The sequence below is a fragment of the Ricinus communis genome, chromosome 3, assembly GCF_019578655.1.
Source record: "Ricinus communis isolate WT05 ecotype wild-type chromosome 3, ASM1957865v1, whole genome shotgun sequence".
NCBI lineage: Eukaryota > Viridiplantae > Streptophyta > Magnoliopsida > Malpighiales > Euphorbiaceae > Ricinus > Ricinus communis.
Window position 1 is genome coordinate 25061182 of NC_063258.1, and position 21738 is coordinate 25082919.

Genomic DNA, 21738 nt, shown 5'->3' on the forward strand with positions numbered 1-21738 from the left:
TGAATCTGAAAATGGAAAGCAAATCAAAGTTAAACATAAACGTCATCAATGTTAAATGAAACTGATCCATTCGAGTAGAGAAAATGTACATCCAAAGGCATCGTCCTCTGGCCTCTAATTACTGCAACTACAGCCATTAATTTACAAGGAAAAGCAAAGAGGGAAACTAACAACAACGTGTGCACCCTACTCTTTATTACTGCTACAACTACAGGCATTTATGATCATTGACATAACATTATTATTCATCTACCTTCTCATGCTTGCCCGACTCAAATGCTTTGCAAGCGCAACTCTGATCCTCTGTCCTCTCTCATCCGCCTCTCCTCCAAAAACAGGCAATTCTTCTTCCACCTCAGAGCAACCAACACTCTCCTCTGCCACTGGTTCGCTACATTTTATTAGAAAATTATGCAGCAGACAACCCATTACGATCACAAATGGGAAAAATTCAACACACTCTTCTTTCCATCTTCTTGCCAACAGCTGCCACCGTGCTTTGACTCTCCCAAATGCAGTGTTAACCAGCCTCATTGCTCTGTTATGAGCAGCATTGAACTCCCTTTCTGCTGAACCAAAACTATCTTCCTCATTAGGCCTAATGTAAGGAGTTAACAGCCACGGAAACAGAGGGAAACAAGAGTCCCCCAATATGTATTGCGGAATTGAATTCCCATCATTTAGCTGACAACACGGTCCACTTAATAACTCCTGAATTCGTGAATACAGTTTAGTTTGGGTAAAGATCGAATTGGGTTTCATAGTACAAGGCCAACCAGCAGAAATATCCAAGAATCTACCTTCGGAATCGACCAATGCCTGAACTAACATAGACCCATTTTTCCCTAACACATCACTGTCAATCGCGAATTTACCAAACCCCAAAACGCCACAACAATTAGGAAACGAAATCCAACAAAAACCCTCAATAATTCGCCCTACATCACTTCCGAAATCAACCAAATTAGCCAAGTTTTCATTAAGAACTTTACAAACACTATAAAAAGCAAGGCAAGCAGCAGCAGATGAGTCGAGGCCAAATCGACGGGCGGAGGCTTCATAAGAAGCGCCATGCGCGAGGCGAAAGAGGGTGGCAGCAACAGCAGAATCAGGAGGAATAGAAGAAGGAAGGAAAGAGAGTAAAGAAGGGGAAACTAAAGAAAGAAGATTCAAGAAAGTTGGTTTTGACATGCGAAAGAATTCGTGCCAACGAGGGTCCAAATCAGAATGAGCAGAGGAAACGAAACGGTGAAAGAAAGAAGGACAAAGCGAAGGAGAGGGTTTAGAAAAAGGGAGAGAAAAGAGAAGGGATTCGAGGGAAAGAGACTGAGAAGGCAGAAGTTGGAGTTCATTTTGAGAGAAGAAGGAGTGTGCTGCAGATGTGGCTGAAGATAGTAAAGATATGAGCTGCTGTTTTGTTAATTTCTGCTGTTGCTTTTTGGGTCTGCCTCTACGGGCGGGTTTAGGGGTTGCTGGGGCGGTTGATTTGGAGGGTTCACCGGTGGCTGCCATGGAGAGAGTGAGGGTGAAGTGGAGGGCAGTTGAGCTGAGTGATCACATTTGTGATGGTGGAAAGAGAGGTGCTGTTGGACAGTTTTGGGCGACAAAACCAACGGCTATTCTGTTGGCCTTGCAACAGTAGACTGGCTCACGCACTGATTAATTAGTTTATTGTTATTATTATTATTTTAAGAAAAAAATAAAACTGATCATCTAAGAATAAATTAACATAAAAAGTTACCAGCTCAAGCAAATATATTTTGTGACAGCAATTTTATGAAGATTGTTTTTGAGATTAATTTCATGAGCCTATAATTATGAGATTTTGTGTTCTTTTTAATGAAAACTTTACAAATCATTTTGAGGGTTTTTTTGTTATAACAAACTAAATGTTGTTGAAAAATTCAACCTGAAAAGCAAACAGATTGCAATCTAGATTTTCTTTTCATGAAAAAGAGTCAAAACAGAATTTTCATATTAAACAGGCATTCATTCAGTGTTCACTTACTTTCTTGAGTAAATACAGTTCAATTAACTGAATAAAAAGTCGACTGTCTAGTTTAGTTTACAAATTTTTGAGGGAAAAACTGTTTTGGCTAACTTGTGTGTCAAAGTAATTACGAATTGTAGGAATACAAGAAAATTAAACATGCATAGAAGACTTCACTACATCGAAAATATCTACAAATTTCCCTCAAAAATTACCTTTGGCCAAGAAAAACCTGATGCCCATCTATATAATGTCGATATACATTTTAAAGGATGATTGAATAATATGGTCACTAACATCTCGTGCAAGAAGACCAATGCTTTCTCTATTAGACCGCCTCCTGAAAACCATTTTCCTGTGAATACACATGCGTTGTGCGCCTTCCAAATATTACATAGAGTGAAAGCTATCAATATGACCGTTGAATCATTATTGCTTTTCATCTTGGAAATCACGAATAAGCTTGTTCAATGCTAATAAAATTGAGTCCAAGTGGAAAACTTGATATGATGCCTAAAGGAGAGATGCCAAATGTGTTGAGAAAACGAACATAGAAAGAAAAGATATAGTCGAGTCTTCGAAGGTCTGTACCAATTATAAAAGCCTTCTCTACCTAGTCGTCTGTATATTAGAAATCCCATTGGTAATGAATGCATTTGATAAAAGTTTCTATAAAAAATATTTTAATTTTGTTTAAGATTCTCATTTTCCATAAATGTTTCCACCGACGACTATCAGGCATGGTAAAAGATGTTTCAATAGCAGAGTGCCCAATGCCTTGTACAACAAATGAGTGGTAATGCCATATTAGAGTATCTGTTGAACTTCTAGTGCTTATAGGGATTCTAATAAGTGTAGCAACTTGAAAAGGAGCAAAATATTGACGGAGAAGAGAGTTCTTCCACTCTTTGCAATAAGAATCGATAAAGTGAGCCACTTTTTTATCTACCGAGATTGAAGAGTAAGGAGATGGTGTAACGCCTGCATTTTCTCATCATCCATGTTATGTGCATTTACATTTAATCATTGGGCATATGATGGTATATCAATGATATTTTTATTTTATGAGAACATATATATATTAATTATAAGTAGAGAATAAGAAGCATGATATTAGATTATTAATTTAGATAAGTTGATTAAGTACTTGGGTTATGTGTATTAAGCCTTAAGACTTAATTGAACCAATAGTTGAAGGTTGGGTAAATAGATTGGACTTAAAAGATACAATTAAAAGTTAGTACCTATATATGGTTAGTAAGAATTAATTTAGGGTGATAAAAATAGTTTAGTAGGTGGTGGCATTAAGAGAGGAATATTGGAAATTGGAACCATGAGCAAGCTCATTTTACCTCTGCATTTCTCTAAAATTCGTACATGGCCAAAAACACAAAATTTGGAATAAGAGAGAGGAGTAGAATACCTAGAAAAACTTAAGATTAAGATAGGATTTTGCCAACTATTGAAGGAGCCAAGCTAAAGCTAAAGGATTTAAGCATATTAGCAACCCAAAAGCTGAAATTGGTAAGTTGTTACTTGAGTGTTATTAATTTGTCATTAGGGTTCTTAATTACAAATTGGAAAAACTTCATTTGATGCTCTCATTGATTAATTAAAGGTCTGATTATCATGAATTAGTAGAGTATTGAATGATTGCATAAAGATTAAGCTTGATTTAAGTTTAAGTATGTTAAGATAGAAAACTGTCAAAATTCCAGCAACCTTGATGTTCTGTATTTTAGGCATAACATGGGTTATATAAGTCCAAATTAAGCTTAATTGGTGTCTATGGAAATTTTAAAGAGTCCTCTATAACTTTGTAGTTTTGTGATTTTGCTATTTTTGCCGTTTTGGTTGCTTAAATTGAGCAAACAGATTGCTGCTCGGATACAACTAGCTGTATGACCCTTGCTCAGTAATTTGAAAATAATTAAATCTATAGAAGTCGAAATTGAGTAATTCTTCTTGGAGATGAAACTAGACGCATAAATGGATATGTCTATTTAATATGAGATTTTTGTATTAAGCCAATTTTGCCCAGCAATAAATATACCTTGGTACTAAATTCTGTCTAGAAAACAGAAATGTTGGAGATTAGTTTTATGCAATTTATTGATGTTAGTTTGAGTTAAATTGGTATTTAACTAGATGGAAAATGTTTATAGGATATTAAAACAGTAATTAAGAGTCTTAGAGGAAGAGTTAGACCTATGAATTAGAGAGGGGATGATCTTGTAATGCATTAGAACTCGCATTTACATGAATATTTGTAATATGCATGAAATGTGAATTGATGAATGTGTTGACAGGTACTCAAAGGCCTGGAAAGGAAGTTGTGGAGAAAGGAGGTTCTTATATGCTAAAGGAATAAGTATATTTTGAGTAAGTAAATAGTTAATATTTGCTATGTTCATATATTTAATCAAATGTTCGCAAATGGTTGCGTTTGCTTAATATTGTTTATGTTTGAATGACTCGGGATGGAAATGATTGGTGTTGAGTGGAACAATTGTTATTGCTGAAATATAATATAAGTGAGATGATTGAATTGTGATGTTAAGTGCATATGTGCATGTGAATGGTGGATTCCCCAGTGAAAAAAAATATATATATATAAAGCCTTGGGAGGCTAAAGCCTAGAGAGGCTATAAAAGTGTATAATGTGAGATGAGGCGGAGCGTACGTGTGTGATATGTGAGGATGAGGTGGAGCGGCACATTAAAGGGGATCCACAAGCCGTGAGAACTAACCATAATTGTTGAATTGTATTTCTTCTATGATGGTTGTAATGAATTGAGTAGAATGGTATGACTTTCTACCTAAACTATGAATATCATGGAAAGTTATGTGATTGGGTGGAAATTGTATTAAGTGTATGTGATATAGATTATGTTGATTATTTATTTACTGGAGGCTCACCCCTCTCCAAAATTTTTCTTTTCAGGTTTGTAAATAATAGTGCATCCGTTGGTTGTATGTGAAGTCTAGCTTTTAGCCTCAAGTTGGGCCGGTTTGTGAAGTCTCCTCCCGATGCATTTTTGTATGCGGTTATGTGATATATATGGAAGTATGCCTTATAAGGCATAAGAAGATGTTTGTAATACTTGTTAAATGATGTTTAAGTATAATCATACGTTTATATGTTAATAACCTTGTGTCTGGATTCTTAACAACCTACATATTGACCTATCTACCTGTAGTATATATTCTACGACGCTTGTATGCTTCCTGGCTAATGTTTATTGGTTAGCATGTGATGGGGGTGTTACATTTTAGTGGTATCAGAGCAGGGATTAGATTCATTGGGAGTAGATTCATGTTGCACATCATTAAGCATATGATATATGTTCTTTGAACTTGACTGAATATTTGCATTTCATATATATAGATGGAGAGACAAGGAGAACACGCAACTGGCCCAGATAAGTCATTAGAGTCTGTGCATGGTCATGAAAATGCATCTGAACATGATCAACATGATGAGCATGAGTTACATTCTGAAAATGCTGCACAATCGAATGTACAAAATGTTATGGAACAGTTTATGGATTTTCCGATGCAACCAAACAATAAGCACGCTCGGATTCAACAACAAAAGGCTATGATAGATAAGAATTATGAAAGAGTTAGGAAACAAGGTGCTAATGTTTTTCAAGGTACTACTGATCCTGTTGAGGCTGAGGAATGGTTACGAAATACAGAAAGGGTGTTGGATAGATTTAATTGCACATCCGAACAAAGGCTTCTATATACAGTATCTTTAATAGAAAAAGATGCACTTGATTGGTGGGAAACAGTTTTAAGAAGCAAAGATCGACCAATGACTTTGACTTGGAATGATTTCTTGAGAGAATTTACTTTGAGAAGTATACTCCGAAATTTATAGAGACAGGAAAGAAGCTTGAATTTCTTGATTGAAAAGAATGATATGTTCAGAGTACGAAGTTCAATTTGTGAGATTATGTAAGTATGCACCGGAAGAAATAGCCCGAAGAACTGAAAGGAAGAAATTTGAGATGGGTTTGAGGCTTGACATTCGTGAGAAAATGGTAGTGAAACCTCATAATTACAATGCCTCAATTGAAGCTGCTTTGAGAGCTGAAGAAACATCATTTGAAATGAATACTATGGAAGCTAAAAAGAAGAAGATCATTGGTGCTTATAGTAATCCTCCAAGACATATTAGTATTTCTTCGTTTAGAGGCTCTAATTCACAGTGGAGTAGTTATCGTGGACGAGGGTTTGGTGGTCGGCCTAGTAGATCCTCCACAGTACCTTATAGTAGAGGTGGATACAATTCATCCGGGACTTGAGGGAGGATAAGTTTCACCAAGAGGGTTTGCCCCGCTTGTCCCACGTGCAAGCGGAGACATACTGGAGAATGTTGGGGACCTAGACCGGTAGTATGTTTTACTTGTAGTAGGCCGAGGACATTATTCTAGAGATTGTCCTATGAGAAGAAATAATACTCGAGAATCTTATACAGTGGGTCAGAGTAGTGTTGGTGAAAATATTCCAGTTGGTTCAGAGGCAGAGGAAGAGGTGGCGGAGGAGGTTTAACTATTTCAGCAACACCATCGAATGATTGGTCAACCACAAGCACAAGCTAGAGTATTTGCTACTACTAGAAATGAAGCATTTTTAGCACCTGAAATTGTTACTGGTATACTTTCTATTCATGATTCTGATGCACATGTTCTTATTGATCCTGGATCCACATGTTCATTCATATCACATGATTTTGCATCGCATGTTCATGCTAATATAGAGGCATTAGGTTATGATATATATGTATCTATGCCTCGGGGGTATTATCACATTAAATCGATAGTGAGATCATGTCCTGTAGTAGTAGATAGTGTCAAACTACATGCAGATTTGGTTGTTATTAATCTTAGAGAGTTTGATGTTATTTTGGGGATGGATTGGTTGGCAAGAAATCATGCTATTGTTGATTGTAAAACAAATGAAGTGGCTATGGAAATACAAGGAGAAATGAAAATAGTAATGGTGGGTGAAAGGAAGACAATTCCTAATTGTTTGATTTCAAAGAAGCGATCAAGTGTCGCTTAATTAAAATGGATGTGAAGCATATCTAATTAGTTTTATAGATACTACTAAGGTCGGTCCAGGGTATTAGACATTTCGGTGGTCGGAGAATTTCCTAACATATTCTTAGATGATTTGCCTGGTTTGCCACCAAATCGAGAGGTTGATTTTGAGATTGACATCATCCCTGGTACGACACCTATTTCCATTGAACCATACAGAATGGCTCCATTAGAATTGAAAGAATTAAAGAAGCAATTAGAAGAGTTACTTGATAAAGGTTTCATCGGGCCAAGTACTTCACCTTGGGAGCACCAGTTCTATTTGTGAAGAAAAATGATGGTAGTATGCGATTATGTATTGATTATAGGCAATTGAATAGGATTACGTTGAAGAATAAATATCCATTGCCGAGAATTGATGATTTGCTTGATCGGTTAAAAGGTGCAACTGTGTTCTAAAATTGATTTAAGATCAGTTATTGGCAACTCCGGGTTGAAGAGAAATCTATTGCCAAGACGATTCGAACAAGGTATGGGCATTATGAATTTATTGTGATGCCATTTGGTTTAACAAATGCTCCTACCGCTTTTATGTCAATCGATGAACAAGACTTTCCAGCCATATTTAGATCACTTTGTTATTGTGTTCATTGATGATATTCGATTTACTCTAGAAGCCTAGAAGAGCATGAACAACACTTGAGAATTGTTTTACGATTTTGAGGAAAAACAAGTTGTACGCAAAATTCAACAAATCGCGAGTTTTGGATGGAGGAAATTGCATTCTTAGGGCATATTATTTCTAAACATGGAGTGCAACCAGATTCATCAAAGATTAAAGCAATTATTGAATGGGAACCGCCTAGAAATGTTTCTGAAGTTCGAAGTTTTCTTGGGTTAGCTGGCTATTATAGAAGATTTGTAGAAGATTTTTCAGTTATTGCTAAGCCTCTAACAGCTTTATTAAAGAAGAATGTGCCATTCCGATTGGGCGAAGTTATGTGATCAAAATTTTCAAGAGTTGAAGAAAAGGCTTACTACTACACCGATACTCGCATTGCCATCCGAAATGGAGGTTATGTTGTATATCGATGCTTCTAGGCAAGGACTTGGATGTGTCTTAATGCAGCATAGGAAGGTTATAGCTTATGCTTCAAGACAGTTGCGACCTCATGAGCTGAATTATCCTACACATGATCTTGAATTAGCAGCTATTGTACATGCATTGAAGATATGGCGACATTATTTATACGGGGAGACATTTCAGATATTTACTGATCATAAGAGTTTGAAATATATCCCTACGCAGAAAGAGTTGAATCTGAGACAACGAGGATGGATTGAGCTTCTGAAGGATTATGATTGCACTATTGATTATCATCCTGGAAAAGCAAATGTTGTTGCTGATGCTTTAAGTAGGAAGTTAGTGGAAAATTTTTCAAGTATGATTTGTTACAATGGAGAATATTTAGTTACACTTAGAGCTATGGATATGAAGTTTTATGTTTATGACGATGATCTGTTAGCCACATTACAAGTAAAGCCTTTGATTGGAGATAAAATTAAAGATGCACAGTGTGAAGATTCTTATTTGCAAAGGATGAAGGGTAGAGTACAAGAAGGAAAGAATACACAATTTGTGTTGAAAGATGATGGTGTGTTATTGAATAGAAACCGTGTATGTGTACCTGATGTAGGAAATTTGAGAAAGGAAATCATGCATGAAGCGCACTATGCACCTTATGCAATGCATCCTGGAAGTACCAAAATGTACAAAAATTTGAAGCCTTATTATTGGTGGCAGACAATGAAGAAGGATGTGGCAGAATTTGTGAGTAAGTGTTTGACATGTCAGCAAGTGAAATGAGAGCACTAGGCACCTGCAGGTAAACTTCATTCTTTATCTATACCTGTGTGGAAGTGGGATAAGATTACTATGGATTTTGTTATGGGATTGTCGCGTACATTTAACAAGCATGATGCTATTTGGGTAATTGTTGATCGACTTACTAAATGTGCTCATTTCTTACCTGTGAAGCAAATAGATTCACTTGATAAACTTGCTGAATTGTATATTTCTGACACTGTTAGATTGCATGGTGTGCCTATATCTATTGTATCAGATAGGGATCCCAGATTTACTTCTCGTTTCTGGGAGAGTTTGCGAGAAAGCATATGGTACTAAGCTTCATTTCAAGATGACTTTTCATCCCTCAAACAGGATGGGCAATCGGAAAGAACTATTCGGACATTAGAAGATATGATGAGGGCTTGCACACTTGAGTTCAAGGGTAACTGGGATGATTACATACCACGGATGGAATTTCGCGATAACAGTTTTCATTCTAGTATCGGTATGGCTCCTTATGAAGCTTTGTATGGGAGGAAATGTAGAAGTCCAGTATCTTTGGGATGTTGAAGGTTTAAGACGACTTGAAGGTCCAGAATTGGTACAAGAAACAGTGGATAGGATAGAGATAGTTAAAAAGAATTTGAAAGTAGCACAGGACAGACAAAAGAGTTATGATGATTTGCATCGAAGGGAAATAGAATATATTGTGGGTGATAAAGTTTTCTTGCGGGTATCACCATGGAAAGGAATATTAAGGTTTGGTAAACAAGGGAAATTGAGTCCGAGGTATGTAGGACCTTATGAAATTATTGAAAGAGTTGGACCATTGGCTTATAGGTTAGCATTACCTACAGAGTTGTCTTCTATTCATGATGTTTTTCACGTTTCTATGTTGAGGCGATATAGATCAGATCCTAGTCATATCATTCCAGAGCCAGAGATAGAAATCACAGAAAAGTTGACATATGTGGAAGAGCCGATAGAAATTCTTGATCGAAGGGTTAAGAAATTGAGAAAGAAAGACATTCCTATGGTCAAAATTAAGTGGAGTCATCATTCACCAAGAGAAGCAACTTGGGAAGTAGAAGAGCATATGAGACAGTATATCCGCATATATTCCATTGCAATGTTGGTGAGTTGTTAAAATTCAGGGACGAAATTTCTTAAGGAAGGGAGAGTTATACTTGCATTTTCTCATCATCCATGTTATGTGCATTTACATTTAATCATTGGGCATATGATGGTATATCAATGATATTTTTATTTTATGAGAACATATATATATTAATTATAAGTAGAGAATAAGAAGCATGATATTAGATTATTAATTTAGATAAGTTGATTAAGTACTTGGGTTATGTGTATTAAGCCTTAAGACTTAATTGAACCAATAGTTGAAGGTTGGGTAAATAGATTGGACTTAAAAGATACAATTAAAAGTTAGTACCTATATATGGTTAGTAAGAATTAATTTAGGGTGATAAAAATAGTTTAGTAGGTGGTGGCATTAAGAGAGGAATATTGGAAATTGGAACCATGAGCAAGCTCATTTTACCTCTTCATTTCTCTAAAATTCGTTCATGGCCAAAAACACAAAATTTGGAATAAGAGAGAGGAGTGGAATACCTAGAAAAACTTAAGATTAAGATAGGATTTTGCCAACTATTGAAGGAGCCAAGCTAAAGCTATATTAGCAACCCAAAAGCTGAAATTGGTAAGTTGTTACTTGAGTGTTATTAATTTGTCATTATGGTTCTTGATTACAAATTGAAAAAACTTTATATGATGCTCTCATTGATTAATTAAAGGTCTGATTATCATGAATTAGTAGAGTATTGAATGATTGTATAAAGATTAAGCTTGATTTAAGTTTAAGTATGTTAAGATAGAAAACTGTCAAAATTCCAGCAACCTTGATGTTCTGTATTTTAGGCATAACATGGGTTATATAAGTCCAAATTAAGCTTAATTGGTGTCTATGGAAATTTTAAAGAGTCCTCTATAACTTTGTAGTTTTGTGATTTTGCTATTTTTGCCGTTTTGGTTGCTTAAATTGAGCAAACAGATTGCTGCTCGGGTACAACTAGCTGTATGACCCTTGCTCAGTAATTTGAAAATAATTAAATCTATAGAAGTCGGAATTGAGTAATTCTTCTTGGAGATGAAACTAGACGCATAAATGGATATGTCTATTTAATATGAGATTTTTGTATTAAGCCAATTTTGCCCAGCAATAAATATACCTTGGTACTAAATTCTGTCTAGAAAACAGAAATGTTGGAGATTAGTTTTATGCAATTTATTGATGTTAGTTTGAGTTAAATTGGTATTTAACTAGATGGGAAATGTTTATAGGATATTAAAACAGTAATTGAGAGTCTTAGAGGAAGAGTTAGACCTATGAATTAGAGAGGGATGATCTTGTAATGCATTAGAACTCGCATTTACATGAATATTTATAATATGCATGAAATGTGAATTGATGAATGTGTTGGTACTCAAAGGCCCTGGAAAGGAAGTTGTGGAGAAAGGAGGTTCTTATATGCTAAAGGAATAAGTATATTTTGAGTAAGTAAATAGTTAATATTTGCTATGTTCATATATTTAATCAAATGTTCCGCAAATGGTTGCGTTTGCTTAATATTGTTTATGTTTGAATGACTGAGATGGAAATGATTGGTGTTGAGTGGAACAATTGTTATTACTGAAATATGATATAAGTGAGATGATTGAATTGTGATGTTAAGTGCATATGTGCATGTGAATGGTGGATTCCCCTGTGAAAAAAAAAAATATATATATATAAAGCCTTGGGAGGCTAAAGCCTAGAGAGGCTATAAAAGTGTATAATGTGAGATGAGGCGAGCCTTACGTGTGTGATATGTGAGGATGAGGCGGAGCGGCACATTAAAGGGGATCCACAAGCCGTGAGAACTAACCATAATTGTTGAATTGTATTTCTTCTATGATGGTTGTAATGAATTGAGCAGAATGGTATGACTTTCTACCTAAACTATGAATATCATGGAAAGTTATGTGATTGGGTGGAAATTGTATTAAGTGTATGTGATATAGATTATGTTGATTATTTATTTACCGAAATGGAGGCTCACCCCTCTCCAAAATTTTTCTTTTCAGGGTTTGTAAATAGTAGTGCATCCGTTGGTTGTATGTGAAGTCTAGCTTTTAGCCCATCAAGTTGGGCCGGGTTTTGTGAAGTCTCCTCCGATGCATTTTTGTATGCAGTTATGTGATATATATGGAAGTATGCCTTATAAGGCATAAGAAGATGTTTGTAATACTTGTTAAATGATGTTTAAGTATAATCATATGTTTATATGTTAATAACCTTGTGTCTGGATTCTTGACAACCTACATATTGACCTATCTACCTGTAGTATATATTCTATGACGCTTGTATGTTTCCTGGCTAATGTTTATTAGTTAGCATGTGATGGGGGTGTTACAGATGGGGGATCTAAGGGGGCCCATAGATCTAAAAAAAGCCTTTGCTAATTAATCTACCAACGAATACTAGAGAATAATAGAGTTTATGATGGATTCAAGCTCCTCCATGCTCATAATGATGGATAACATACTATTTAATACCTGTACATAAGCTCCTCCACACTCATTATGGATTCAAGCCCACATTGCAATGAAGAATGTTTGAGTTCGAAAAGCATTGTCCTTTGATAACTTGTGTTATTAACGAACTTAGGTTGGAAATCATTCTTCATACCTATTTGGCTGACAATGCAATGTTAAATCGATGGAATGGATCCTATTCTCGTTCTTGTGTTGTCCCATCATAACTAAATTAAAATTAATCGATAGATTAAACTAATGTCTAATTAAATTATTATCGACATATATAAATTATTATCACTTATTAATAACTAATAGCTATTAGCTAATTGGTATTAAATATCTGATAAATCATTATCAAATATTATTGATAAAATAGTTAATTACTAATACAGAAACTAATTAAAGTTTCTTTTTTAATGTGCTCCATAATGTCATTAATATAATAGTATGAACATTTTAGTCATATGCTAAACATAATGACAAATAATACTTATATTAATCAGTAGGGAGGTTAAATATTTTAATTAATTTAGTTGTATAAAGAAATAATAAAAAGAAGAAACTATTTGATTTTAATTATTTAAACAATTTTAAATTAGTGTTTTTAAGGTCTAAATTAGAATTATTTAATATTTAAAAGCTATTAGTTGCCATTTAAAAAATTAATTAAACAATTTTACATCAGTTGCTCTTCAAAATAATCCTTAAAAAATGAACTAATCTGCATATATATAATATTGAAAAATATATATAATAAAGTCTGTAATATATATGGATAAACAATTTAATTTAATTATATTTTTTATAATTAAAATTATTAATTCTTTTAAAATTTAAATAAATATTAAAAATAATAATTAATATAAAACGAAACAAATAACGACCAATACTAAAAATAAAATATTATATCTATTGTAAGAGATAAATAGTGGCTGCATCCTAATTCATGAGCGAACAATGAAACCTAAAACCGTCATCAAAATAAAATTATTAGAGCAAACATTTTACATCTAATATCTGTAATTTTTCAACTATTAGTTTGTTTTTTCTTTTGCATTTTCCATTACTTTTATTTGTATATGTAACTAAAAATTAAAAAGAAAAAAAAAGTAGGCATATTAAAGGGAAAAGTTCCAAGCAAGCGTCCAACCCAAATAAAAAAAAAAAAACAAACCGTAGTCATCAAGCAAATTACAAAAGTCCAGAACTTTAACAACAATATTTTCATATTAATCCTAATATTAATAACCATTATATATAAAACCCCAAAATTGATCATCTTTCATTCTCTCTCTCTCTCTCTCTCTCTCTCTGTTGCCAAAACAAAACAATTCACTATGACTTCTTCAGTGGCGAAACTAAAGATAGCAGGCATATGGGTTGGTGTAATAGAAGTAGAATTGGAGAATTGGTCTGTTTCTATGCTGAGACAAGAGGTTTCAAAGCAATCAAATATGGGTACTGATTCAATCAATTTAATATGTGCTGGTAAAGTATTGAAAGATGGTGATGGCAGTGAAAAGCTTAGGCAATTGGGTGTTAAAAACAACTCTAAAATTCTTGCTAGTCGTGTTTCTGTTGAAGAGGGTAAGTCTTTGAAGCAGGAATTGATGGCTGATGAAGAAAGGAACCGTAGATTGGCCAGAGTAAAGTGAGTTTTGTCATCTTTGATACCTTTTCCTTTTTCCTTTTTCTTAGAAAAGAAAAGATATTATCTTAGATGTTTTCTTTTTTAGTTTGTTTTTAGTTTTGAATTGATGAGTTCTTATGGTATTTGGTTTATTGCATTTGGTTTAGTGTGAAAGTCATTATTTTGAGTGATGTTTTTATCTGATTATATATGATTCGCTGTCTGCTTTATCAGTTTTGCTTGGTTTCTAGGTTTGTTAAAATTATGATTTGCAAAAGAGTGTCTTGTGGCAAGGTCTGTTGGGGTCTTTGACTTGCTATTCATTGAGGAGCACAAGTCAAGTGAGCTTTATGTGTGTGCTTTTAGAAAGATGTCATCTTTGATACGTTAATTGACTTTGTTTTTGGTTTTTATTGACGGGTTGTTGTGGTTTCTTGGGTTTATTGTAATATGTTAATACTTCTGGTTGAAATTCATTTACTTTGAAAGTCCAGTTTTGTTTGATATTTTGGTTATAATTGTCTATCTGTATTTTGTGTTTATCAGTTTGTTTGCCTTTTAAGTTTGTAATTATGATTTGTATAAAAATGTTTTATGGGGGTACTTCACTTGCTATTGTTGATGGGACGGCTGATTATGATGGATTGTAATGGTATATGGAGGTAGGTGTATATGTTCTGTGCTCAGAAAAGAATTTGGTGAGAAGATTAAGTTCTTTGGAGAACTGGATGGCTAGCAATGTGATTTGGGTGGTTAACATAGTGAGAATATTGGAATGCATTAGAAGATTTTTTCATGTGGGTTGTTTTTGACATACGCTTAAGAATCTTGGATTTCTTTTCCAAGAAACTAAGCTAAAGTTTCAGACTTCCAGCGGACTTTGAAGTAATTTGATCGAAGCAGCTCTTTGTGGTTATCCTTTTTTAGCCTTTGCTTTTTGGAAAACAGTTTTGCATTTTTCAGTTTCTAATCTGTTATAACGGATGATTACCAGTTAATACAATAACCAAATTAGTACATCAGGCAGAGGGATTTGTCAGTAAGTACATCTTACTCAACAAGCATTGCCTTTTTATTTTCTGCTCTTCCTGGAGCAAAAAGTTCTTTAAAAGAAAAAGAAAAAGGTGCTTCGGTAAAATAATGAAACTTAAAACAAGTAACTGGCGTTGGTTCAGTTCGCTATAGGAAAATTATTACTTATTCGTTCTATATCTGCCACTTGGTAATGAAGGTAGACTTTTCAAATGTGTATTTGGGCCATGCTGGCTTGCTCTATTTGTTGATGTTCATAAAGATCAGTAGTTTTCACAATTTAATAAGTTTTCACTTGAGCATTGAGCACTTCTTTTTCCCAGTTTAACATGTTGATCTTTTCGTACCTTGGCAGGGCAGCTGTCACTGCACTATCCAGGAGACATGGAGATGGATCATTACCGTTAGATGACTTTAATATAGAACTTGAAGATCAGAGTGGGCAAAAAGTGCACTTTTCTGAGACTGATAGACAGTATGCTACTTATGCAGCTTGCGCTTTTCTAGATTTCCATGTATCTTATTATGTATAGCTAATTTATTAGTTTAAGAGTCCATCATCCTATGTTGATTGGAATTGAGGTTTTAACCATTGCATGGCAGGGCAATAATGATGGGTCTGATGCTTCATGCAAATGGAAAGGGCCTAATTAGAAGGCAAATGTTTAAAGATGCTTTAGAAGTGCTCACCATGGGAGAGGTTAGTTTGCATCTATCTTTATTTTAAAAAACTTGCCAGTTTATTTTAATCTATTTTGAATATTTATTTTATATGGTCTAAAGCTCTAAATCAGTCATTCTCAATATTCTGTCAACATAATTTTCTTAACATCTATTTTGATTTTAGATTGAACTATTTACTCCTCTGCATTCTTCCTTTTTAAGTTAACAGATAACATTTTTCTTGGTTTATCATGAACTTTTTCATGTCTGTCCTGATTGTTGAAGTCTAAAATTGATGGTTGTAGATGAATATTCCTTTGAAGGATTACTCATGCATACCAAATCACCTTATTATGACATTGAGTATTTGTTTGTCAGGATAGTCATTTTAGCATTATTATTTCAGAATTTGTCCTGTGATTGAGAAAAGAAGTCAATATTATGTTCAATTTTTATGGCAGGAAGCTTTCTCTCTTTGCAATCCCAAGTCCATTGAAGTAAGTAAAGCCATTATTATGCTATTTCTTTATAGTTTATTGAATATTTTATCGCAGAATTTGTTAACTTTTTGGTTATGTGTTGGTCGGATTCAGCTTGTTGACAATATCTCTATACTGCAAATAGACATGGTGTGGTGCTATTTCATGCTCCGTGATATTGCGTGGCTATCAGTTGCTGGAGTACGCCTTGAAAAGGCTAGAGAAGGACTTGAACGTGCTCATGGAAAAGATTCTTCCCGTTTCAGACTCCTTCAAGCAGGACGCTCTTCAGAGCTTTCTTTGTAAGTAGTTATGATCATATTATCCTTGTATATATATTCATGAACGGAATTGGAAGTTAAAGAGTTATGTTGGTTGGCTAAACTGAAGCTAGTTCATTGTAATACATCATTTTAGATATTTGAGACTGGAGCTGTTGGAAGGAGTGGTGGCATATCATAGTGGCCAGTTTGATAAATGTAGGAAGTATTTGACATCAGCCCAAGAAAGATTCTTCCAGGTTGGACATAATTATTTTTTATTTTATTTTCCCTTCATCTCTACCTACTTCTTTCACCCTCTTTATTTTGCTATTTATTTTTATTGTTGTCCAGATCACGTGTTGATTTTTCCCCCTTCCTTTTTTGTTTTTGCTCTATTTATCTAATTGTCTTATGATGCTAGTAACAGAACTTTTTTTCCTTTTTCTGCCCCTCAATACATATGCCTTGTTTGGTTCCAGTTACGAGTGCCAGATGAAGCTTTATCAATAGTTATGGGCATGGGCTTTAAGGAGAATGATGCAAAAAGGGCATTGAGAATGAGCAATCAAGATATTGAGAGTGCCATTAATTTTCTTGTTGAAGAGAAGGAAAGGAAAGCAAAGAAAATGGAGGATGACATTCGTCGAAGAGCTGAAATTAGGTGAATGTAATAAATGTGACATCTGTAATATATGATAATATCTTTTTTATGGTTCTCTTAATCGGTCTTAATGTGCATAGAGAGCAACGACGATATGGAGAAACAGCCTTAAAGAAAGCTGTAGATCTTCAGAGATTGAAAGAGTTGGTTTCTCTAGGGTAAGTACTTAGAATTTTGTCATCGGTGATGTCCATCAGACATAATATCAACGTAAAACTAATTCGGGTTTTCTATCCTAATGCAATTTTTCTTATATTAGAGACTAAATTGGGATTAGCATGTAGGAGTTACTGTTGCCTACATGTTTCACCTTCTCCATCTGAATAGGGTCCAACATTTTTCTTAGAATGCACACATGCTTGCGTGAGCTGACTTTCATAATCTGTAGAAGTCGGCACATGATTGTGTTGACTTGCTGGATATTTAGCATCTAGGGTCCCACAGTTCTAATTTGATGGCATTTTGTAATGTCAAATTGAAACTTCACTAGCTGATGAATACAATCCATGTCCATCAAGCTGCATAGGCAACTGTAGCTCCAACAAAGCTAAAAGTTTTTCGATATGGCAGGTTTGAGAAGGAGCTTGCTGCTGAGGCTCTACGAAGAAATGAGAATGACAGTGAGAAGGCATTGGATGACTTGACAAATCCACAAACTAATACAGCCATCCAGGTTACTTAATTCATCTACAGAAAATGTTCAAGGGTTTGAATTTTATTTAGAATTGCAACATCACTGACTTCTTTTCTTCTTTTGCAGCATGATATAGAATCAAGGAAAAGAAAAAGAAATCAACGAAAAGTAGGGACAAAAATTGAACAGCTTGTATCAATGGGCTTTGAAAGATCAAGAGGTATTAATTAAACAGTTATATAGGTATCTCTGATTCTTAGGCTGCCAGGTATTATACCACTGTGAAGTCATTGACAGGTTTTTCTTGTTTATGGTTCATAGTGGTTGAAGCTGTTCGAGCTGGTGGCTCTGTGGAGCAAGCAATGCAACAGTTGCTGACAGGATCAATGACTAACCCCACAGCTTCTGCTACCAACAGTGATAGTATCTCCAGACCTACCAGTGATGCTGTCGACAGTTTGAATCAAGACAATTTGAGCGACGATAATGATACTGAGGGCCCATCTGCCAGTGAAGTTGAGCAGAGGGATCTAGAGATGGAGGATACAATTGCAGAAGAAATAGCAAAAGGAGATGCCTTATCTGACTATGACATAGAAGTAACAAAAGAAGGCGAAGCCATAAACGAATATATGGCTTTGCTGAATTCTGTGGACAGCAGCAACAGGGCTTCTTCATCAAAGTGAGAAGAGAACTGGCTAGAACATTTAATTTAAATACATCTCTGTTAATAGATGTCAATAAGTAAGATGGAGCTGAGCTTCTTAGAAATCAAGAGCTGAAGGTAATGTAAATGGTAGAGCTCCACTGATCAGCATTGCAGAAACAAAGATTATTAGCATATAGCCTAATTGAAATGGTAATGCATGCCTTAACATCACCTTTTCTTCTTCTTCTTCTTTTTATTTGGGGGATTTTTCAATGTAAGAAGCTTCTTTGATGTTATTAGTCATGGAATGCACAGGCCACCAAATTAATACTGCATGGAAGTCTGAATTTTGCTTTTAAATTCATAGAAAAAAGAAAGTGCTGTTAAATTATCAGTTAATCTTTATTTATGTTCATTTAAGCTGATTCTTTAATTTCATTTGGGCAATGAGTCTGAATTTTGTTTTATAAATTAAATATAAACTGTGGTAAATTTGAATACTGTCATTACAATTACAGTTTTGGTTACTGAGATTGGTGACATGCCTTGTAAATATCACACATTGGCCTTACTTAACATGGAGATTGGTCATTACACAGCCATTTCATTTTTAGGATCACTTTTGTTCTTTTACTGGAGCCAGTCTCTTTTTTTACGTGCTTTAAAAATTTAGTCTGATTGTTAATTTTTAATTTTAGCCGATTCTCTCAAATTAATTACAATTTTAGCAAATTAGTCAAAATTAAATAAATTTAACAAATAATTTATTACTTTGAAATACGAAACTAATTCTTTTCTCACTCGGTATAATAATGGAAAAATAATAAATTAGAAACATGACAATTAACTTAAGGAAATCACCGGAGATTATAATTTTGACTTTCTTTTTGAACATTAGCCTCTTTATTTTCTCCTAATTCATTGCAGGTAATAGATGGGTACAATTTGTGAAAACTCAGTGATGAAGAGGAAGAACTTTAAGATCTTCATCTTATCAGTTTGACGGATTGGTATATTATGAATGCGTGTCCATGATTCTTCATGTATCAAGCGTATAATATACGTGTGAACTTTCTTTTTTAAATTTTACTTTAAACATTTAAAGGTTATTTCTACACAAACACCACTTTTAGTATGTTGCATCTCTTTATTCTTTTTACTATATTATTATTAGTAATTTCTTATTATATTTTGTATTTTCAGTGTATTTTATATTTCTTTTCTATTACAACATTAAATTTATTTTTAATAATATGCTAGTATTTTTATAATAAAATTATATATATATATATATATATATATATATATATATATATGAAACTTTATTACAATTTAATTTTTCTATTAAGATATAAGATTTAATCATATTTTAGTATATATTTATATATTAAATTATATTACTTTTTTACTTCAAAAAAATTAATTTTAGTTATTGCTGATCATTACATAATAATATTTTAATTTTAAAATTTAATAATAATAATAAAATATCAAAATTAATAATTTTATATTCATAATTACAAATTACAAAACACAATTATGTAATATGAATACAAGTTCATTAGTAAAAACTGTAAACGTCAATCATAAAACTACAGGTTCGTAAATTAACAACAAGTTCATGAATTATAAACTATAAGTTAACTACAAATATATTCGAAGTTCATATATAATATCTTAAAAGTTCATAAAAATATACAGATTCACAGATTAAAAACAAAAAGTTTATAATTTATAAATTAAAAATATTAGAACTTGTAAATAAAAATTACATTGAAAATTTCAATTCTTTATTATTTCTATTAATATTTATTATACTAACATTATTATTATAAGAATCAACTACTAATAAGTGGAAGTATTATTGGTAATAGTGGTAGGCCGCTATAGTTGTGGTGTATTATTGTTTGTTAGCCTTAGTGGAATATCCACTAACTTTTGTTTATAAGTATTAGTGGGATATCCACTAACTTTTGAATGATTGTACCGACTCTCCACTCTATATAAGGAGAAGTCTTTGGTAATAAAATCCAAGCAAGTTTCTCTAAGTAAGCTTCCCCCTCTTCTATACTCTCTTACTTTCTCATGACTTTCTAACTTCCTCTTTTCTCTTCTCTTGATCCAATGACAATGTTCTAATAGTTGCTTCGATCTGTTTCTGGTGTAATCCAAAAGAGCTAACTCAGCTATCTGAAGATCCAAAAGAGTAGAAAGACCCCCATGGCAAGAGGCCGCTTGTGTCTTAACTTGAGGATCTGTCCATGCTTTGAGTTCTGACATGAGGATTATGCCATGAGCGACTCTCGGCTCCCACTTGGTATCGAGCGGTTTGAAGGTTTGACCATTACTGAAGGCCCGATCACAAGCTAGATACTTTTCACAAGAAGTCCTACACTCATCCCTTACAAAGTAAAGTATCAAGCTTTGGACAAAGAACTCTGGATACCTCGTACCGATCACCCCTCTTTTATGCGGAAGCAAAAGGAGATTTCCATTTGAAGAAGCGGATAGATCAAATTGAAAATGATCTCTAAAACCGATCTGCTAATTCCAACTTTCATATCGTGACGGCTTATTGCTCCTTCGTACTTTTCTTCTTTCGCTTTTCTTTCACAACCGGAACAACCACAAGAAACCCTTTATCGACCATTTGGCACATTCTCTCACCTTTACCCAAAAACTCGGAAACCCAGTAAAAGAAAATCTCTCCTCCTCTAGCCTCTAAAGACAAACTTCCAGAGCAATCTCATCGGTCCAGTATGATTCGAATCCTCTTGGATAATTCGAATCCTCTTCGATAATTCGAGATAGCGGACATCACTGAGATCCTCATGAACACTTCACGATCGATCCGGAAATAGTGGAACCTGAAGATGAGGATGCTCGGTCATTCTTACTCTCTGGAGCTCCAAACCCAAGGTCAAAACCGCGGGACCTTGGTTCACTTTTGATGACCTACCACCATCAAAATGGAAGGATAAGCTTCCAATTCTTGGCATGGATTGATCTTGGGATGACCCTTGAAGGAGCCACACTCAAAAAGTCCTTGCCGAATTTGTCACAAGGTTTACTGGAAGCTTAAGAGATTGGTTTGATCTCGGCTGAATACACTAGGCTTCAATTTGTTACTCGCCAACTCCATGATGTGATCCTCCATAACCAGTTCCTTGAAAGTTATGACCTTGTCATAAGACAGTAAACAAGAGTTCTTTGATCGAAATCATTCATTAAAAATGAAGGATC

General features: G+C 34.2%; 2 protein-coding genes across 2 annotated transcripts; one reads left to right on the forward strand and one right to left on the reverse strand.

Annotated features, from left to right (window-relative positions):
• Positions 1 to 42: 42 nt before the first annotated feature.
• Positions 43 to 1659, reverse strand: LOC8268263 (protein ALP1-like). The gene has a single exon (XM_002532263.4). It carries the CDS (start codon positions 1510 to 1512, stop codon positions 250 to 252), a length of 1263 nt encoding a protein of 420 aa, XP_002532309.2. The 5' UTR covers positions 1513 to 1659; the 3' UTR covers positions 43 to 249.
• An 11823-nt stretch (positions 1660 to 13482) lies between these two features.
• On the forward strand, positions 13483 to 18830 carry LOC8268264 (NEDD8 ultimate buster 1). Its single transcript, XM_002532264.3, has 11 exons — positions 13483 to 14135; positions 15502 to 15621; positions 15750 to 15846; positions 16271 to 16306; positions 16403 to 16590; positions 16706 to 16808; positions 17031 to 17212; positions 17293 to 17370; positions 17783 to 17885; positions 17973 to 18066; positions 18168 to 18830. Exons 1-11 carry the CDS (start codon positions 13822 to 13824, stop codon positions 18530 to 18532), a joined length of 1680 nt encoding a protein of 559 aa, XP_002532310.1. The 5' UTR covers positions 13483 to 13821; the 3' UTR covers positions 18533 to 18830.
• Positions 18831 to 21738: the final 2908 nt, after the last annotated feature.

Excerpts from the sequence above, each read along its gene's own strand:
- LOC8268263 (XM_002532263.4), bottom strand. The coding sequence starts at position 1,512 with ATGGCAGCCACCGGTGAACCCTCCAAATCAACCGCCCCAGCAACCCCT.
- LOC8268264 (XM_002532264.3), top strand. The coding sequence starts at position 13,822 with ATGACTTCTTCAGTGGCGAAACTAAAGATAGCAGGCATATGGGTTGGT. Across the intron at positions 16,591-16,705 it reads CGCTCTTCAGAGCTTTCTTT|ATATTTGAGACTGGAGCTGT; the intron begins GTAAGTAGTTAT and ends ACATCATTTTAG. Across the intron at positions 18,067-18,167 it reads GGGCTTTGAAAGATCAAGAG|TGGTTGAAGCTGTTCGAGCT; the intron begins GTATTAATTAAA and ends TATGGTTCATAG.